General features: G+C 42.1%; 2 protein-coding genes across 3 annotated transcripts; one reads left to right on the top strand and one right to left on the bottom strand.

Moving 5' to 3' along the window:
- Positions 1-28: 28 nt before the first annotated feature.
- Positions 29-15,899, bottom strand: supt6h (SPT6 homolog, histone chaperone and transcription elongation factor). 2 transcript variants are annotated; one of them, XM_058626638.1, is made up of 36 exons: positions 15,881-15,899; positions 13,748-13,858; positions 13,505-13,663; positions 12,368-12,441; positions 12,058-12,238; positions 11,872-11,953; positions 11,467-11,722; positions 11,237-11,338; positions 10,925-11,128; positions 10,675-10,817; positions 10,436-10,581; positions 10,186-10,293; positions 9,745-10,025; positions 9,455-9,609; positions 8,910-9,105; positions 8,612-8,751; positions 8,375-8,492; positions 8,206-8,282; positions 7,986-8,121; positions 7,755-7,892; positions 7,279-7,446; positions 7,063-7,190; positions 6,657-6,864; positions 6,422-6,569; positions 6,173-6,315; positions 5,937-6,077; positions 5,616-5,811; positions 5,335-5,480; positions 5,079-5,171; positions 4,812-4,925; positions 4,587-4,711; positions 4,290-4,402; positions 4,127-4,204; positions 3,842-4,020; positions 2,490-2,785; positions 29-2,023 (listed from the first exon to the last, which is right to left on the bottom strand). In XM_058626638.1, the coding sequence occupies exons 2-36, from the start codon at positions 13,845-13,847 to the stop codon at positions 1,831-1,833; spliced, it is 5,265 nt and encodes a 1,754-aa protein (XP_058482621.1). In that variant the 5' UTR covers positions 13,848-13,858; positions 15,881-15,899; the 3' UTR covers positions 29-1,830. The 2 variants fall into 2 exon arrangements, with proteins under 2 accessions (XP_058482621.1, XP_058482620.1); XM_058626637.1 differs by lacking the exon at positions 15,881-15,899 and adding an exon at positions 15,043-15,189.
- Positions 15,431-20,110, top strand: sdf2 (stromal cell-derived factor 2). Its single transcript, XM_058626640.1, has 3 exons — positions 15,431-15,695; positions 17,148-17,344; positions 18,268-20,110. Exons 1-3 carry the CDS (start codon positions 15,512-15,514, stop codon positions 18,565-18,567), a joined length of 681 nt encoding a protein of 226 aa, XP_058482623.1. The 5' UTR covers positions 15,431-15,511; the 3' UTR covers positions 18,568-20,110.
- Positions 20,111-20,848: the final 738 nt, after the last annotated feature.

Below are 20,848 nucleotides of genomic sequence, written 5' to 3'. Positions count from 1 at the left end.
CCCGACATCAGCGTGCACAGACGTCAGGTTTAATATTAACACTTTTATTAAAGGGATCACAGTTAGAAAAAGGCATCGCTCCTCTTCTGTCACCAACCAAGATGCGATATCTTAATCTGGCAATTGACGTGGCAAGTTACTCCAAAAAAAACATTAAACAACCAACTAACAAACAAAACAAAACAAAAAAGCATATTATGAAAGCATAATACCTTTGCACACTGCAGCAGAATTAAGCACACGTTTAAATTACAGTGCTGCTCGTTTGTACTGTGGCACAGAAGAAGAAGAAGAAGAAGAGGACAGAGATTGGGATGCATACATCAAAGAGGGGATGAAAAATGCTGCATGACAAAACACAAGATGCCTTTTAACAATATATTCACTCTACTGAAGCTGTTGCGTGCAGTCCGTCTTATTATTATTATTGTTATTATACAGTTTGGGATATAAACAAGAGTAGGTAGTCTGTGTGATAGTAACGTCTGCTGATAGTGTCGCAGTTGGAGAAAATGTTTTACAGCACTGTGCATAGTCTTAGGCCGTGTTTAGATTTTGAGATCGTTTTCGCAATGTTATCATGACCACACAGTAGGATTATCTCACTGGAACACATCCAGAAAACGCAGGAAACTTTAAGCCTTTTCAGGTTAAAGTTTCATTCCGCGTGATCTTATCTTTCACTTGAACATCATACAAGACGGCTCTCTTAAAACTGAAGTTGAACCTTAATTAATCTCCTTCTATTTCATGTAGACAAATACCTGCGGTGAAAAAGGGTCGGTGATGCACGACGATGTATTTTTGCAGCTTTGGAAAAACTTCAGATCAGGTCTAACCCTTAGTAGCAGATGAAATATAGATATATATATAGATAGATGAAATATTCACCTCACTAAAATGACCGCCTTAACTGCCACGGGCAGTTGCTGGACATGGTGAGTGGCTTTCACTTGAAAATATGCAGTTATTATTACATATTGTTACTAAGACGCTTTGCTTTCAATGTGGAAATGAAAGAGGCTATATACAGAATACATCGGCAGATCATGATGATAATAATAATACAGCATGAGGTGGACACGACAAGCACAGGCTCGAGTACGAGAAACTTCAGCAGAAGCGAAGGACTCTGCTTCAAGGTGATTTCGCTTATTGAAGTGTTTGCAGTGTGCAGTCACGCATGCGCACGTGTTTGCCTTGACAGATGTGAAGAGCAGAAGCTTTGAGATTGAGATTCAAACTGAAAGAAAAAAAAAACGACGACAGTCTTTATTCATTCCGACACATTCCAGACATAAAAATTAAATTCAGTTAAATGGACTGTGGAACTGTAACTGTGCCCCTCGGTCAAAAAAAAAAAACAGTTTTGGATCAAATTAAAAGCAACTCCAAAAATAATGATAGCAGAACAGCTCGTCTGACAAAGTGTGTGTGTTTGGGTCCATATCCCAAAATCAACTGCTGTCTTTTTTTTTTTGTCATTGTAACGACATGATCTGCATGATAAATACAGTGATCTTCTGATAATACAAAATACTAAGCAGCCAGAGAGAGGCTGGGTGATGAGGAAGGTGAAACCTTTCAGATGAGACGGGGCAGACAAGACGACGAGTAAGTTGGGTGACACCAGACTGAAAAGTGTGGCTACGAGATGAGGAGGTGAAGAGAACACGGATGGAGTGGCCTCCAGCTAAGTGGACGCATGATTAAAAAGGAGCTGATGTAGTAGTGGGAAAAGATGACGTTCAAAGGTTTTCCAGATGAAGCAGCAGTACGGAGGTAGGGTGAGGGAGCGTATGGCAATGCCTCCCTGCCCACCTCCTTGTCCTATCGGTCCATTTCGTCCAGCAGGGGTGTGGCGTCTCCGGCGATGGACATGGGCGTGCTCTCGATCATGGGGCTGGGCGACGGTCGCGGCGTCATCCTCTGCACTTTCTTCCGCCCCTCTGCCTCTTTCTCCTTCAGCCACTGCTCGGCCATCTTGCCCCAGTCCACCGCGGTGTTGCTGCTTCCACTTGCCCTGTGAGGACAGAGAACAGAGAGGGAGGGTGCATAAGTCGCTGCTTAGGACTTAAACGCACAGATAACTGTGAAAACATTGCCATCTAAAGGCGGTAAAACAAATAGCAGGAACTACGAAGACATAGCAGTTGCATTCAAGATGTTTTGGGACTTTTTGACGCCACTTGGGAAGACATTTAAGACCAATTTAACATTAAACAAAAATGCAGAAACACAAGGTTTATGAACATAAAACATGGAAAATATCTACTTCAAGCGCTGTTTTGTTCGTTCCACTATCCTGATCTATGTGACTTACTGTGAGAAGCAGCTGGTAAATCATTTAAAAGAGTGTGTGAACATTTTGAAGACTGTTAAAATTTTAAAACAATTTAATACCAATTAAGACCTTGTTTTTCTGGTGGGACTATGTAGGATTATGAGAGCACATCAAAATAAGGCACAGACACTCCCCGTGTACTTACTTTGGCTGCTGCGGTGTCTGCTGCTGCTGCTGCGGTGTCGCCTGCTGCTGCGGCGTCCGTCCTCTGGAGGAGGTGGAGGAAGACGGCGTGCCGGACGAGTGGCCGTGGTGACTGCTGTGAGGGCCTTGGTGGCTGTGGTGTGGTATGTGCGGGTGGGCGTGCGTGTGAGAGTGTGACGACTGCGGGGTGGAGCTGGGGTACTGCGGGGTGCCCAGCGCCTGCTGGCTCGGCGTGGTGTAGGAGTAGCTTGGCGTCATCAAGGGTGTCGCGATGGGCTGCTGAGGTGTGGCGAAAACCTGCAGTGGAAGAAATGGTAATGGGCATCTTCAAAGCCTTATATTTGCCATCATCCCATGATCTAATGCATGTGTATGTTGCTATTCATTTACAGCTTAAATACACAGTATGGAGTTTTATGGAATAAGATAGGGGTGGGCTTAGGAAGCTGCCTACAACTGCGCTTTAGAGATGTGTGCTGCTGCCTTTCTTGGCCAGGTCACCCTTGTGAAAGAGATCTTGATCTCAAAGGGTCTTTTATCTGGTTAAATAAAGGAGAAATAAAAAAAAATAGAGCAACAGCTCAATGGACCGGAAGTAGTCACAGGCTTGGAGTCTGTCTGTCTGGAACTCATTTTCTAAGTTTTCCCGGTCGACATCCGACAGAATAATTGCAAGTATCTAGTTTGTTAACACTAGATTTAGGATTATTTTGTCAGGAGTTCCAGGCGGACAGCGACACCAAGCCTAAGTGACTGAATCGCAAACAAAAACCACTGTGCGGGAGTGAGGGAGTGCAAACGGAAACGAGTCGAAGCAAACAAACTTCTGATCAATACAAGAAAAAAGTGTATTTTCATAAAAATATTTTTGAATGAATAAATGGATATTTTATTTGCAATCTGTGTATTTTGTTTTATGTGGTTGACTTTTGTTCGCTTAATTCATAGTTCAAGTGTTGTTTGCTTCGTGAAAAGTGTTGTTTGAAAGTCTCTCAATCAAAAAAGCAATAAAAAGATAAAATAAAAGCGCAAAATATTTCGTCTGGTGTTGGAAACATTTTCTCTAATCTGCTCTTACACATAAAACATTAGTCTTAGTCATTCATTTTTAGATATTTGAATGCAGAAAGGCTCCTCGTCATATATCTTTAAGTGGCTTGTTTCAGCCACATACTGAATCTGTATGTAACAACCAATATGAGAACTGCCCTCTGATTGGTCAAAGCATCTAAATATTCAGTTGTGAGGCTATATAATGGAGACCCAAATCTCTCCGTTCCCTTGATTTACATTGAGCTCAAAGGTTTTGATGAAATCACCACACACAATACTGCCAAACTGAGCGGAACTCACATGATAAGCAGAGGAGCTCCCTCCTCCTCCTCCCGTGCTGCCTCCGTAGCCATACTGGCTGGAGCTCCACTGAGCAGGGGTGGTGTTAGGGTTCTGGCCCTGGCCCGTGACAGCAGCGATGGCACTGAACATCTGAGAGGTCATGTTGCGTGGGAGGGCGTTGACAGCTCGTGTCAGGTCTAGGGGAGGGCAGAATATATTAGAACGTGGTATCATATCTTTACACCTCCACACATGCTGAGACTGCAGATATGTGTGTGGTAGAGAGAGGGAGAGGGGACGCACCTGCAATGTTGATATTGGCTGGGGTGGCATTCAGGGACGCAGGTGTTCTTGTTCTGCTGCTGTTGCTGGGAGTGATGCCTTAAAAAAAGGAATATTTGTTAATCATCCACAATATCTTTCAACAGATGTAATAAAAATAACAATAAGTACACCGCTGCTTTACCTGGTACAGGCTCTTGATAATGGTCTTTGAACCAACGGAATAGTCCGTTTACTGAAGTAAATATCTGCGAGCGGTAGCGGAAGCCGTCTGGGGTGATGGTCACGTACTCGATCCTAGAACAAAAAATTGGTGTGCTGACATTAGTTCTGCACGTAATGTAAATAATCTTGTTAAGCAAGCCAATACATTTATAATAAAAAAAATAACTTTTAGAGGGGTGATTATTATTATTTCTACCAGGAGCAACAATACAGTGAGTACAGAGTTAAAAGAAGAGACATAAACACTTCTGCTCACCGTGGTTTTCCGCGAGGCTGGTAGCCCAATATGAACTTCCCAGGCAACTCTTTGCAAGCCGAGACGTAGTAAGGAATAAAGGTGGGCTTCTCTCTCTTTGACCGGACCAATATCTCCTCCATTTTCTTTCAGAGAGAGAACAAAGGGGAAAAAAATTAGACCTCCTACTCCCCTCCTGCACAAACACAAACACAAATCTCGTTTCCCACAGTAGGAGTAACACACCTCCTTGCTTCCCCCATTGCAGTCTTGGAAGTACTTGTGCCCGAGTAAGTCCCTGGCGAATGCTGCCATTGGCTGAATATACCGAGCAGTGATTTCATCCAGATCTTCAAATTCCTGTGGGGGGGGGGGGGGGGGATTAAAAAAAAACCAAAAACCTCTTAAAGAACAAGCAGCAACAGCCACGATGGAAATGTGTCATTACAGATGTCCTGCATATTTGATAAAACGACAAAACGACATGCATCAACACTGGATAACACAGTTTACCTCAGTGTTGATCCAGAGTGTGTGCCCTAAGCTGAATGCATTCTCTTTGCCTTCTTCTCTCACGTCTACGTGCTGGTAGATACCATCGGCCACCTATGAAATATCAGAGTTAGACAGTTGAATGTGTCATATAAAAACAACTCCTCCATCAAAAGTTAATGGCTGTAGTTTGTTTATTTTTAGATGTTAGTTCCTATTTAGTCACATTTTAACTCTCTGTCACCCTGCTGTCATACTCCCCCCCCCTGCTCCTTACCTTCCAGGTGACAGTGAGGTGGTTCTCTCCCTTGCTGCTGGGTCTGATGATCAAGTCTCCCTGGTCCAAAGTCTCCATCATTTTCTCTGCCTGGTTGAAACTGATATTGTGGAAGTTGGGGTGGGCGATCACACGCTTAATATATGCTGCAGAGAGGGAGTGGATGTAAGTAAAAAAAAAAAAGGACAGTGATGTGGAAGTATTTTTGGACAAACGACGTGTATTTAGAGACAGAATTTTTCAAAAGCAGGGCTGTGTGCCAACTCTCGTGTTATACTAACGTGTTCGCTGTTGTTTCTTTTTGAGCTCCTCTTCGTGCTTTTGGTCTTCAGACTCAGTGTCAAAGTCGTAGTAGGTGTCCTTAGGAAGCTTCCACTCGTTGGCCTTGTCCATCAAATCTGAGGTGCGGCACGTGAGGTCGACGCTAAACTTTTCTATGTCGATTTTCATGATGCGGCAGTGCACCGTCATGCTAACCTGGAGTAAGAGAGACAAGAGGAATGAGTGGCACGGAAGAGGTCACAGACTTTTTAATTGTCATAAACTTTTGCCTGTGACATTAAAAAAAACAGAAAAGCAGCATAGGACAAGAAGGGCCTCACCTTTACTCTTTCCTCAGGATGTTTGACTACTTTGTCACTAAGAAACTTGGTGGGAATGAATCCCTGGACGCCATTATCTAATCTGCTGCGCACCCCGATGGCCTGACCAGGACAAGAACCACTGTCAAAGTGATTCCACACCTAGAGAAGAAAAAAAGAAAACGCTGATGTTTAGAGGTCAGAGTCTGAGATGTTTACAAATATTAAGCTGAACAGAAATATCTAATGTCTGGTACCTCGCTAAGCTCTGGGAAGTTGTCCTGCTGGCAGAAGGGACACTGCCACAGACCTGTGGAGTCATTACGTATAGCCTGGTCGTAGCTCTCACCCTGAGGCCGCCGGTGAGCGATACCAGTCACTATACTGGTGATCAGCTTGCCTGGAAGAAGAGGAACACCAAGAACAGACAAAAAGCATCATCTACACATGCCATCGTGGTTTACAATGATAGATTGATGCGTTTGCTTCAATGCAGTGTATAGTACCGATATAAAAGGTCTCCGGTGTCTCCTTGGTGAGCATGTTAAAGACCTCTTCAGTGTTGGGAACTCTGTAGGGAACTCTCAGGTCTTTGTACCTGCAGCTCAACTCAGCACGGATATCATATAGTGTAATTCCCTTGTTGCCGTAACCCTATGGAGCACAGAACACAAGAATATGTTTGAGTTGAATGGATGTGAAATGGTGTATTATAGTCAAAGCAGCATCACACAAACTGACCTGTCTCTCCAGCTCTTCAGCAAAGGCATCCAAGTCGAGATCTTTGAGACGTTCTGGATTTTCCAAGATTTCCTCGAGAGCTCCAGCTGGGTTAGCATCTTCAGCTGACTCATCATACTCGAGGGCGTCCACGGCCATTTTACGAGCCCACTCATACGTCTCAGGGTGGACTCGAGAGCCGTCCAGAACCTCTATGTAGGAGTCCGTACTGTTTTAGAGCAAAAACAAAACTGATTTAATATTACTTCGAACAGGCCCAGTGATAGATCCCAGTCTTGTGTGACATTAGTGGATGAAGCACTAATACACTTCATTCCCAATAGTAAAAAAAAAAACAAAAACATTATTTCACATGCTTGATAAACAGTGCCAAGAGCATGTACCAGACCCCCTGTAAGGTACCAACCTGTCTCCAAGTGATGCAGTGTCAATCTTGATGAAACCAGCACAGTTGATAAAAACCTTTGGTCCCATGTGGCACATTGTGACCAGCTGGGTCCTGTTTTCCAGACGAGTGTTGTTCTGCTTCAGGATCTGAACAAAGACGATGTCCACGTTAGTCATGAGGTTGGTGGATGAGGCACTTTACTCTCACGTAATTGGCCGCAGCACATATTCTAACCTTTAGGAGGTGGGAGCCCTTTCGTGGCCCCAAACCACAGACATACTGGACAAGGCTCTGAGTATGAGGATGGGCGATGGCCCTGTTTACGTCCACTCCAACCTCATTGACACGATTGATGAATTCACAGTAAAGAGCAGAGAGCATATCCTCCTTCACCACGTGTTCCTGAGATAAGAAAAGAAGACTTGTTCAGAAGATATATATGTACAGAGTCCTCTTAGTTAAATCACTAAATTTGGTTTTAATAGCAATTAAAAAAAAAATTATTACTCAAAGGTTTAGAGAGGCAGCAGGCTATATTTTTGACATAATATCCACTTGTTGGCTGTTTTCAGCTTGCACTATGTAATGTTTCGTTGTGATTCCACAGGGAAATCAAGGTTGGAACACTGAAAAATCAGACCCCAGGTCAAATAACACAGACATAAGTAAATAAAAAGTCAACACATCCTGTTTTTCCATCCATCTCTCACCTGTAACGGGTGTAGCTTGAGGCAGAGAATGTCTTCATCAGTGCTGCAGACCTGAGCATACTCCATCAGTGGATCCTGGATCTTTCTAGCTATCGACACAGCCTGTCTCAGCAAGGGAGGGTAATCCCTGAAATCAGCCTACACAGACGGTGCAGAGTCGGTTACTTTTGGATCTACCGTTGACTGCCATTTACAAAGATGTGTCCGTGTACGCTATGATGAGGTGTTTACCTCGGACTTCTTGCTGTTCTGGTACAATGTGGCCAATTCATTGTCAACAAGTTCCACTCCCACAGCAGGCAAAGAGGACTCTTGTTCAAGCTCACTGATTGTCCTCTTGATGTCCTCCATGATCATTTGGGCATCTCTGCAAACATATTTTTGATTTTTACAATTTGACTCCCCTGTATTTGCTAATTGTATTACATAATTCACATGGAAAAATGATTACCTGTTTTCTCCTGCAACAGCTACCACATGGGGCTTTTTGCTGGACAGAAACTTCTTGAGCGTTTCAATGTCAGTAGCCTAAGAATGACACACACAAGACACCGTAAGGTATTCTCTAAAGGGTTTTCCCAACAGCACATTTTGACTGCACTGAATTAAACAATTTGTACCTTCTTTTCTCTCTCGTCCTCCCTAAAGGCATTCCTCCTCTTCATAAAGTAGGGCAGACGCAGGAAGTCCACCACTTCTCCTTCCCCATTGATCAGAGCACAGAAAACTGGTGTATCTCTGTCAAAAGCAAAGTGTGTTGGAAAGCAACACTACTGTTTAATAACTATTTTATCTATGCAGGTTTATTTTTACACAAAAAACCATAGCTATAATGGGGCAAAACAGGGGACCCGTACCTGCTCGGTGCGTAGGCTACACCCAGTACCCGAATGCCTTTGCCCTGACTCTCATCCATCAGATCATCATCTTCCTCAACTTGCTGATCTGGCCTGTAAGGAGCCACTTTAAGCCAGTTATACAACCGGCGACAGCAGGACTGCAAGAAGAAAGGGAGTTTATTGTGAGTACTGAGGCTAAGACAGTCATCAAAACTAAATAGACAAATGATTGAGCAATTATTGTACTCAATGTGAGATGACAATGTGAGCAAAATGTTCATGGAAAAATGCAGTAGCAAGACATATCACAAATTACCCTGACAATGCTCTCTTTGGCCTCAGTTATGAGCTTCCTCTTGAGCTCCTTAGCCATCTGAGGATAGAGGAACTGAGTGAGAGCTCTCTCGATGGCTAAAGTTCGCTGCCTGTTCCACTCCTGCACCTGGTGACTGAATTCATCTCTGTAGTAGAACTGCTTGATCTCATCAAAGTATGTCTGGTCCCCAGCGAATCTGAGGGGAAAGACACAGAAATATGAAGAGGCAAAAAACAACAGTGTCTTCATACTTTAAGAGTTACATTTAATACACCTGACAAGTATTTGGAGAAAGAAAACGCTGCAGCTTAAATTTTTATAAATTAAACTCAGGAGGTCTAACCTACTTATAAACCTTTGTTTCTGCAAACGACAAAATTTAGGTTTTTATAGACTCTACAAATAGCTCACCAGTTTGTCACATCAACAGTGTATAACTCATCTACCTGTGTTCATGCATTAACAGGAACGAGGAGGTTCAGGCTCAGTAGATCAACAATATAACGCAGATCTTTCCCTTATTTTTTTGTTGTCACTGTACTTACCCTTTGACCCCGATCAGGTCAATACAGATGTCAATTGAAAGCAGTCCCTCTTCCTCGGCCAGGCACATCTTTAAGAACTGATCCCCATTCAGCTCTTTCACAGCTTTGTTCTTCAGATACTTGAAGGAGTAGGCAAAATGAGCCTCGTCTACCTCCTACAGAACGGAAATACATTTCAAGTAAGATTGGCAATCAACAGAGATTTTGCAAGTTCAGAAAAAAAAAATCACCTGCTTAACTCAGATTGAATTGTATGTTTTTGTGTTTTCCAAATGTCTGTGAGGAAATACCTTTTTGCCCTTCTTGGTTGGCTTAATGTTGATCTTAGCCCTCTCTTGAAAGGTCTGTCGGAGAACATGTCTGACCAGAGGTTCCCGGGCAATCTGCATGGCCACCATGTACCTGGTTCCTTCCAGTACAGCCTCTGGAGCGGAGAACTGACTGCACACATAGTCTTTAGCCAGTTCCACAGGTTCGGCAGGGAACTGCTCTGTCTCGTGACGCTGGTAACTGTCTCTCAGATTTTCTCCAAACTGTTCTGGAGTTAACCCAAACTTTTTAGCCAAACCATCTGCAGTAAGGAGGGAACAAGGTGGAAACAATGTTTAAATGCAGGTTTTGGGCTGTTACTAATCACAATCCAGTAGAAGTAGAAAATACTGAAGACAACATGTGTTATTTACACTAAAACACTGAGAATGTGTGCGACATCATAAAAAGCTTTGACTAACCAAGTCCTACACTCTGACAGATGCTGTACATATCTCTACGAGATGCCAACTTGAGATCAGGTCCTTTTTGTTCTTCTTCTTCTTCTTCTACCTCCAATTCCTCTTCACCTATGAAAATGAAAACAGCCCATCAACATTAATCAAATAGTAAATAATCTGTTAGAGACAGAGAAGATGTTTCAGTTAGTTCTGAAGGCTTGTGCGGTAACATCCAACATCTAATGATATGATCAATTCAAAATCATCTTACCATCTTCTGTCACTTCTTTGATCTTCTTGAGTTTTTTCTTGCTGGTCTTAGCAGAATTCTGCATCTTGGGGATGTCTCGTCCATAGTAGAGCAGAAAATGGTTGTACACATCACCCAGCTCTTCAAGAGTCTGCACGTCTTTCAGCCTGTAGAAAGTTATCAATAATCATCAAGCACATATGGATTTAGAGTTTGGTCATCTCAAGACCCAAACACATTCCTCCAGTGCTAAGACCTACCTCTCCATGTCAGAGGTGTCCAGAGGACGGATGCCGTCAGCCAAAGGTTTGTCAGGATCAGCAGAGATCTGCTCAAACTGGTAGGCCTGCATCTTCTGAAACAGGCGGGTCAAGTTCTGCTTCCGATTCCTCAGTTGAGTCCACTGATGGGCAGAGGTCAAAATTGTGTGTGTCAATTAGAGGGATAATTCCATCACATTGACCCCAAACAGTGTCGTTCATTGGCAAGCAAGAGTAATCAAACCTTTACCTTTTCATCCCACTGCCACACCTTCCACAGGTCGTTGATGTTTAACTCGGGTTCCACATATTCTTTTCTGTAAAAAGCTATGAATGGAACCTCAAACTGTTGATTCCTCATGAAGTTGAGGGCCTCTTTGATTTTGGCAATGGTGCTGGGTCCTTTTCTGCTGAAGTTTGTGGTCGTTCCTCTGTCGAGATAATCTGTGCTCTCCTGTTTTGGATTACATACAAAACAAATTAGTTTATTCATCAAAAGGAGAGTTTTTTTCAGTTGTTTGTGTGTGTATTGCTTTAAAGTCTGTATGGCAAAAGGTCATACCTGCATGGATATCGTAAGAGTAGAGAAGCCATGTCTGAAGATCCACTCTGCTTCCTCCTCCAGCTCATCATCCTCGGCAGGTTTGACAGGGATGGCTCGTAACTATGAGGCAAAACACAGAGTCAAAACACCAGCCACTCAAAATGACAAAATCAGAAAAAGAACAGGAGATGGGATTTCAGGAAATAACTGACAATTCATAGGGTTACCAGATTAACAAAATCACACACCTGGAACCTCTCAGGCATGTCTGTAGTGCGGATCTCATTGTCCTGGTCAGTCATGTGACTACTTTCCAGCTCACTGGGCTCATAGAGCTCAAAGATGCTCTTCCTCCCCTGCCTCCTCTTTGTCTGTTTTTTGGGTCGATCCCAGCCCTCCTCATCCTGGTCCTCTTCCTCTTCCTCACCCTGGTCGTAGGTGTCAGCATCAAAGTCGGCAAAATCAAAGTCGCCACCAAAAATCTCCTGGGCCTCTTGGAGAGCTCTGTGGGGCGATGAACACCGCATAAGACAAATGGCAGCGATAATGCATCTTTCGTTGTACAACTTAATGCCTCATTATTTGCGGATTCAGATCATTATTTTCAATCCTTCAAACACCAGTAAGTATACTGCATAAAATATAACACTCACGCATCTGTGTATCCCGAGAACTTCTTGCCCCTCTTTTTAGTGATGGGTTGGCCATCATCATCCACAATAAAATCGTCTATATCTGTTAAACAAAAGCATACATTTAAAAACCAACAATCTCCTTTATTTTACAATCTTTCTAGGTGTTTCAACAAGTCACAGATCTAAAAGATCACTCTGACCCACCTGACTCCTCATCCTCCCCTTCTTCGTCATCATCTGCATGTTGGAGGGGCTCATCAACAGCCTCGCCTTCCTCCAGGTCACCCTCTGCATCCCCATGAAAGATCTCATCTGCGATCAAGTCCTTCTCATCATCATCCTCCTCATCGTCGTCCAGTGTTTTTACACGATCATATTTCTTCTTCTGTAACACAAAAAGGAGATAGTACAGTATGAGCACAGCTAAATGTACAAATATGATATGGAATCTTGGAAGTCAGGCATAATGTGAGAAACTATTTTTTTTTTACTGCAAATGACAAATGATTCTTACCCTCCTTTTCACTTTAACTCCCAAGTTCTCCTCAATGAGGTCCAGATCATCATCATCCAGGTAGTCATCATAATCTGCAAAGCGGAATAGTCTCAGTCAAAAGAAACAACTTAAAGACAAGCTACAGTTCTACCACAGACTTTTATGAGACACAAGTTTACATTAGACACATTTCTAACTAGATTTAGATCTGTCAGCTGTTAATCTGATATAGATCATAATTTATTTATCATTGTGCTCAACAACACATAAATAAAGCTTAAACAAATTCACTTTGTTCTCACAATGACATAGTAAAAAAAATGACAAATGTTTTATGCAACATTGCACAGGTTAATGTAGCAAGTGTGTGTCTTTCTCCATGACATATGGGGCTTAAAACAGAGGAACAAAGCAAGGAGGCAGCTACTGTTTTACCTGCCAGACAGATGCCAGGCATAGGTTGATCAGCAGAGTCCATGTCAAAACCAAGACCCAGGAAACCATAACGATATGTAATATACTGCATATAGTGGTACATAATTACAGTATTAGAGAATAGTGCTGAGATACCAGGAAAAGCACTTACAGGACCACTTTAAAGTAGTCCCCCCGAGACCAGCAAACATAATCAAGACCTGAATAATTTCATAGGTAGGTCTGTCTGTAACCAACTACAGCATTTCCTCAGTCCAACATAGTCTAATTACTCATTACAGTTTCATAATAAACCCTTTTCCCACATGTACCCTCAGTAACATAAATAGTACGCGTTAAATGTTCTGTGCTGCTTCAGTGTACAGTTGCACTCAAAACTACCTCACAAAAATATTTCATAGCTATCAGCAGCACCAGTAAAAATTCTACCACATCGCATTCACGTTTTTAACATCCTTGGCAGGCATAACATTAGTGCAAGCAGCTTTTAGCAGGCAGACCCCTGATAAACACCTTTCCTCTACATGTACCTGTCACTAGGGCATTGTTGCGTGAGCGAGTATGCTGCATGAATGCTCACTGTGCAGAGACAGAAATCAACCCACATACTTCCACACTTGGAAAGGGAGGATCGTGAAAAAAAGTTGGTATTCTGTTGGTTCCACCTGACTGCAAGATGCCACTAAATTCTACGCCGTTGTTAGAAAAGCACCCACTTACTTCGCTTTTTACGCCGATGCCTCACTTCTTCCTCCGAGTCACTCGCTGCTGCACTCCCACTTTTTTCAGCTTCTTCCTCCTCCTCATCTCCATCATCAATAAGTCCACGTAAATTTCCCCGCTCATCCTGATCCTCTGTGTTCTCCTCTTCCTCTTCGTCTGTTCAGAAACAACAAGTAGTCAAATCATCATGCAACTCCACTGCAAATATGTGCACCCCATATGAAAAGCTTCAAATCTTACCATCTTCTTCCATAAACCTTTGAGTTTTTTTAGGCTTTAGGTCTTTCTCTTCAAACTCCTCCTCCGACTCCTCAGCCTCGCTCTCAATGAAGTCTGACATGACTGCTGCTCCTAAAAATAAAAAAGAAATATGTTCATGGCACTGCTCATAGACTTTCACAGTTGTCTCATGCACAAGGCGTAAAGTTAACTATACCAGCAACTTTAATATTATAAATTATCACTGTCTGACCCTTGACCACCTTGACACAACCCGCATGTTCTGCATAACTCAAACTAAAGTTCTGTAAGTTTGCACAATATATGCTAGAAAATATGCTTAAAGGGTGACTTAGGCATGGAAGCAAGTAAGTTACTTGCATTATATTCACTGCAAGATGTATTTTACGTTTTTTTTTTTACGATTATTTATGTTTGACCCTGGTGAAAGGTTTTATTCTACTAATCTTTCAATGTCAGAGTTGCATTTAATCTAAATTTATGTAAACATCAAAACGTGTCTGAATGTGAAAGAAGAAACACAACAGATCCAGTAAGTCCAACCTCAGAGGAAGCAACAGGTGAACATCTAAACATCACTCACATCTGACGATATTTCCAAAACTGTTAGTCTAAAGACTTATTCCTCAGTCTTCCACACCTCCATCTCACTAACATTGGTTTAGAAGGCAATGTCTTTCCGACAATTAAAAATCACAAAGCACAATTCGGGGTTCAAGTGGAACAGATTACTGTGAAAATAGTAATCTGTGAAACAAAAACCCCAGAACAATATTTAAAAAAAAACTCAGACAAGAAATCTCCCTGAAAATGTCGCAATGCGCACATGCAAGCTATCGACGGTGGTGACTAAATATACATATTGACCCTGTCAAACAGATTGGTTTTCTCCTGGTATATTCAATGTCGCTGGTATGCTATCGGTCCTGAACATATAGTCCGTTGAATTGTCTGCGTATTGGCGTTAGCAACACTAGCTAGGATATTGCCACTGTTGACGATGCGGGCGAGCTAGCGAGCGCCTGTTCCATCTACGCAGTCACGTTTCCCCCCTATAGCCATGCGGTGCATCGCAATGTCTAAGCGGCCAACCCAAACACCAATCCCGCAAAAACAAACTGAGGCCTCTAAGCCAATTGCTAATGTCTTAGTTCAAGCTTGTAACACATCCCTGCGTTAGCTTAGCATTAGCTGCAATGGAACAACAGCCTTCTGTACAACCATTACCTAGTTGCGACTGTTGGCTAAACAGAACAGTATAAACACCCCGCTGACCAAGGTGAAAATAAACTTACACGTCTCGCCGCAGCGGTATATTCCGTAAAAAATGTCAAATGATGGTGGGACAGTGTTGTGTTTTGTGTTTCGGGGAGCTTGTACTTGTAAAAATGGCCGAGAGCGAGCAGCGTGATGACAATTCCGGGATGCAGAGAGGGAAATCTCAACCTTTTGAACAGCAAAGTAACGCCCCCTGCCGGTTCACATTGGTGTTCAAAACGAAGCAACAACATAAGACGACAACGTTGACATTTTGTGACAATGGTGTCAATCTTTTACAAACGAAAAAACAACATATAAAATGAAACGTACGTCACCAGATAAACGTGAAAAATGTTGGAATCTATTATAGTGAACTCCGAGCCGTTAGGGGGCGCTGTCTCACAACCGGCCCACAACGATAGGAACCTCCTTGATGACGTAGCGTAAATAATACACATCTCTGTGAGCTGTGCGGGAGCTGTTAGTTTGGCTATTTTAGTCGGAATGGGTAAATTACACTATGGGTTTCTCTTACACGACCCACCAATCGTTTTCGTATTGTTTTCTTTTATATTTGGGCTCTCATTCGGTACGGAACTGAGTTTTGTGACGTGCGGATCAGTCGTTAAACTGTTAAATCTTAAGCACAACGTCAGACTACACTCACACGATGTGCGCTACGGCTCCGGTGAGTTTTCCCTGAAATGATAATCCACTTTTAAGCTGTTCATTGACATTCTTGTCGTCTACCATCTTACTCAACTGTAACTTATATTCAGATATTTCAATATTTCAGATTTATTATGTATACGTGCATTAGCAAGCCATAACTGATAAACAAAAACATACATCAAGCTCACATTCACTGAATACCTTCAAAATCGTTTCCTTCTTGTAGATAAATATGGTTGAAAACAAGCTTGTTATTATATATAAGTGTGAAATTACTTATTCAACGGACGTCTGTCTGTCCGGGTCGCTTCACAGGCGGCAAAGTCATCAGAGGCATCAGAGTCATCATAGGCATTAAAGTCATGAAAGGCAACATTCCTTTGACCCCGCCCATCAATGCTGAGACAGTTAAGGCCTGTTTTCTTGTGTTTATTTTCAAACACAACTATTCAATGTAGGGAGTCAAGGAGACTTACCTTTGTATTTCTTTGAGATTTACCTCTTGTATTGCTACCCAACTTCTTCTATCACAGTGGATCATCTGCCTCCATCTTGTTTTCTCCCTTGTGTCCTCTTCTGTTACACCAACTGTCTTCCTTACCAGCAATCATGAACCTTCTCTGATGTCTTCCTCTTTTCCTATTGCCTGGCAGCTCCATCTTTCTTTCTTTTTTATAGACTTTCTTTATTGGAAGCAATTACATAACAACAGAGCAGAGTAATGTAACAAAATACTTCCAATCCTCGAATTTTCTGGCAGCTCCATCCATGTCCTCTGCTCATGACCAACCTTGACTCTCTTACTTTATTTCCAAACCGTATTAACTAAGCTGGCCCTCAAATACGTTCATTACTAATCCTGTCCATCCTGGTCGCTCCCAAAGAAAACCTCAGCATCTTCAGCTCTGCCACCCCCAGCTCCACCTCCTGTCTTTTTGACAGTGCCACTGCCTCCAAGACATTACATCATAGCAGGTCTCACCACCGTCTTGTAAACACTTCTCTTTTCACATTTGCTGCTATCCTTCTGTCACACATCAACCCTGACACTCGTCTCTACCCATTCCAACCTGCCTGCACTCTCTTTTTCACCTCACTTTCACTACCTTAATTCCTTGCATCTTCACCGTACCACCTGTCTCATGCCTGTGTGTCATTCACACACAGGTGTTCTGTCTTGCTTCTACTACCTAAAACCAATTATTCTTTAGGATTTCTGAAAAAAAAACCACCAAAAAAATGTGTACAAAACGTTACAAGACAGCACACAAATAGACAGATGTCCATTATTGATCCCAAAACTGGTGAAATGTTTGTGTTGCATACAAAATCTACAATATAAGCATTGTAAAAAAACGCAAAAGTAAAGTTGCTTGTTCTAGGTAACACCTCTGCTCTCTTTGCTGCCTTTCTTCAGCATCTCTGTAATGTCCTCTGCTCACTGTCTGTATTTATGCGTGTGAGACAGGTAGTGGGCAGCAGTCTGTAACGGGGGTCACTGCAGTGGAAGACAGCAACAGCTACTGGAGTGTCCGTGGAACAAGTGATGCCTTCTGCCATCGCGGTACTCCAGTGCAGTGTGGTCAAACGATTCGCCTCACCCATGTCAGCACGGGTCGAAACCTGCACAGCCACTATTTCGCCTCGCCGCTGTCCTCTAACCAGGTGGGTGGTGAAAGCAGTATAATCCTTACCCTCAGAGACAGAGGCAGGGTTTGGTGTTTAGTGATGACTTATTCATGTAGTAAATGTTATTATCTAAAGGCTGAAGCTTTTAGGAATTGCACCACTCCGTTAAATCCTCCCCAGTCTTAAGGAAGTACAATCCTGTCTATTCAAAGTTGAATAGGGTTGTGATATGTGTACCATGATGTAAAGTAATAGAGTCTTGTACAGTGTCAGACATGTCACTATACTGGTTATACCTGAGCCTTTTCCCGTCTCCAGGGTTTGTGAACAATATTAATCAATGAAGATTAATGGCAAAGTTCTGAATCTTGTTTAGTTATTTAACATACATATGTATATATGTACTATAGTCGTTCCAGTGACCTACTCAAGTGGCCTAAAACATGTGCACTGTACATTTGTCAAAGAAAAGAAGAAGCATGTTTTGGATCGTGGTAGTTCAGGTTGTTATAAAGTGTGGTTGTAGGGAGCAACACCTGTGTTCCACTGTCCTCTGGAATCAGCCTGACTGACACACAGATGCTTGTTCTCACTGCAAACATGGCTTCAAGCAGGCAAAAACAACACATTATAGCCACTTTAACAAGCCTTCTCTGACTGGTAGTTGAACTTTATGTTGATTTATAAATCACTTACTCCTTGCACCAAAGTCCATAGTGAAAATTAAATTTCAATTGTGTTGTTTTGTGACTTCAGTGTTCAAAATCCTTCTTAAAATGCTGTTTTTTTCTCTGGGGACTTTGGTTTGGGAGAGTGACTATCAAAAACACAAAATAGAAGAAAAAAAACAACAACAAATATTTGTCTGGTAGTACAAAAATAAGGGCAGGCTTTCAACAGGTTCCCTTACTGTCTCCTTTATTCCTGGTCTCCTAATCTCTTTTCTCATTTGGCCATAGGAGGTGAGTGCTTTTGGTGAGGAGGGGGAAGGAGACCACCTGGACGAGTGGACAGTCCAGTGTGGCGGATCTGTGTGGAAACGTGAGGAGGCGGTCCGCTTCCGCCACAAGGCCACCGAAGCACTGCTGTCGGTGACAGGGGAGCAGTACGGACGGCCAATCCACGGTCAGAGGGAGGTCCATGCCATGCTGGGCCCCACCCAGCACAGCCTGTGGAAGGCAATGGAGGGCATCTTCATAAAGCCCAGCGAGAGCCTGGCGGGCAGCCGAGACTACAGCCACCCACACACGGAGTTCTGATCTTTTCTTTCTCTTTTTCTTTCTTTCTCTTCTTACTTCTCCTCACTGTCTGCAAGGCTGAACAATAAGCAAAAAAGAACAAACAAAAATTATTATTTTTTTTAAAAATCTTACTGCAATATGAGCCATGATTTTAATGGAGATTTTGATTAAAAGGATCAATACAAACAACATCTGGGGAATGTGATATGTAGTTACCTTTTTCATTTTTAATATTAGAATGTGAAATATTCACTTTTTATAAGCAAAAGTTGCTGCTCCTGCAGTTTGGATATTGCACTGGGCCATTTTATCATTTTAATACTTTAATGAATTGTTCAGGCCTTCCGGCTTCCTCCGTATTCCTTCCCTTCTCTCTTGTTTGCATCTTTACCAGCGGCCTCCAGATGCATCTCTGTCCCCGACTCTCCCGTCTCATTATTTCTCTCTCATTAACCTTATGACTGTCATCTCTTGAAGAGACTGTGCCAAAGTCTGTCATGGATCAGGGTAAAACAATTACATCATCTGGTAATGAGTCCACTCAAAGCTCTCTGATTCTCAGTAGTGTTTTCAGATACATATCCACAGTAGGGGAGGGAAGTTGTTGTTCGATATACATGGGCACCAAATTTTGATTTTGTTATATTTAAAAATATACAGTGCTCTAAACTGATTTCCCTGCCAATTCGTCACGACTTAATGACTCCTCGCAGTGGAGCTTATCACAGGAATGAGGTTAAAATGAAGAGAAGTTGACTGCAGCGCAAAGGGCAGACAACTCCTCCACATCCTGCACTATTATATAATGATACATTATATTATTGCCATGTATCGTGAGTTCAACATCCACTCCATGTCAACTTTGTATGGTGTGGAGATGAATCTGAAAAGACTGCGTCAGAGATCCAGCAGCTACACTACACTTCCCCAGTGTTATTTTTGGTTCACACTTTTAATTCACCTTTACAAAGGTGCAAAAAGAACAAAAAAGTATTATCTTAGCTGTTCCTAATGGTTAAAGAACTAGTATCTCGTAGCAGTGACACTACAGAGTTTTTCCAGATCAGCACATTTAAGTTAAGTCATGTTTTTTAGACTAGGAAACACATTGTTACACTAGTGCCTTTGCCTTGCTTTTTAAATGAAGTAGGTGTTTGCATTGTGGATCATTTTAAACCTATGGAAACATATTTCTATGGCGTTTACTCAAGCAATCATAAGCAGTGTTACGATGGTAAATACACTTTTCCTTTGAGTCAGATTCAGTTCAGTTCCAAAAAAAAAGATTCTCTACTAAGTGACGCGAGAGACTAAACAATTTTGTCTGTGGTGGTTTGTTATTTTTTTTGTTTTCTTTACACAAATGACATCACTGAACTGGATCCTGCTTGTATTTAAGTATTTGTGTCAGCAGTTAAGTGCTGGGTCGAGGTGTTTTTACATTCATGTCCGTGTATGTCGTGTACGCATTATGTGTTGGATCAAACTTGGTTTCAGAGGTTTATACAAACAACAAACCTGCAAGGAATACCTCATATTAAAGAACACTTTTATGCAATGAGACGGCTCTCTCCACTTGATCACTTCCACTACAACACCGCTAATTCATGCAACATAATTATTAAGCATGTTGGAATTGCCTCACAAGACCCAAACCCCTAATTTAACCCACAAAGATGAGAACAGACTCAAGCTAATCATTTGTTCCCGGACCATTACGTTCTGCACAATGCCTTGTTTGTCCGCCTAATGGCTTGTTTTGGTTCATTATGTGGCAGTTAATGGGGTCTGGGTACATCGGCTGTGAGGCTATTCACACTTGTGTTTGAACTATGCCTCTTATTATTCATGTTTCAGCGGGAGCGCTGATCCCAGCACTGTTTTACAGGAAAACTCCAGGGTACAAGTTCACCAATGTGCAATTTCACCTCTGTCCGTCACACGCTGCATTAATATTTGATATGTATATTTCAGGCTGGAGTAGCTTTAAAAGATTGACTAATTTAAAGTGGAAAAAAATATATTAATATATATTATTATTACATTTTCTGCTGCTAGGAACAAATTAATTATTTATATTATTTATATAATTAGTAAGTTAGTAAGTAATATAGTATAGAGTAGCTTTAAAAGATTGATTCATTTAAAGTAGAAAAATAATTATAGCAGTTTTTGGGAAGGTGACATTTTCGGCCGCTAGGAACAAATTAGTAAGTAAGTAACTCTAAAGGGTTAAGTGAGATAAGAGTTATCTGACTTTACTGCAAATGCTCTCTCAGTCTCACTTCTTTATGTGCAC

Source organism: Solea solea, chromosome 4, assembly GCF_958295425.1.
Source record: "Solea solea chromosome 4, fSolSol10.1, whole genome shotgun sequence".
NCBI classification, from domain to species: Eukaryota; Metazoa; Chordata; class Actinopteri; order Pleuronectiformes; family Soleidae; genus Solea; species Solea solea.
The sequence above is the reverse complement of the archived record's forward strand: the minus strand, read 5'-3'. Positions and strand labels throughout refer to the sequence as shown.

Excerpts from the sequence above, each read along its gene's own strand:
- supt6h (XM_058626638.1), bottom strand. The coding sequence starts at position 13,847 with ATGTCAGACTTCATTGAGAGCGAGGCTGAGGAGTCGGAGGAGGAGTTT. Across the intron at positions 6,078-6,172 it reads ACTTCCCAGAGCTTAGCGAG|GTGTGGAATCACTTTGACAG; the intron begins GTACCAGACATT and ends TTTCTTCTCTAG. Across the intron at positions 4,712-4,811 it reads GCAATGGGGGAAGCAAGGAG|AAAATGGAGGAGATATTGGT; the intron begins GTGTGTTACTCC and ends TCTCTCTGAAAG.
- sdf2 (XM_058626640.1), top strand. The coding sequence starts at position 15,512 with ATGGGTAAATTACACTATGGGTTTCTCTTACACGACCCACCAATCGTT. Across the intron at positions 15,696-17,147 it reads CGATGTGCGCTACGGCTCCG|GTAGTGGGCAGCAGTCTGTA; the intron begins GTGAGTTTTCCC and ends CGTGTGAGACAG. Across the intron at positions 17,345-18,267 it reads CGCCGCTGTCCTCTAACCAG|GAGGTGAGTGCTTTTGGTGA; the intron begins GTGGGTGGTGAA and ends ATTTGGCCATAG.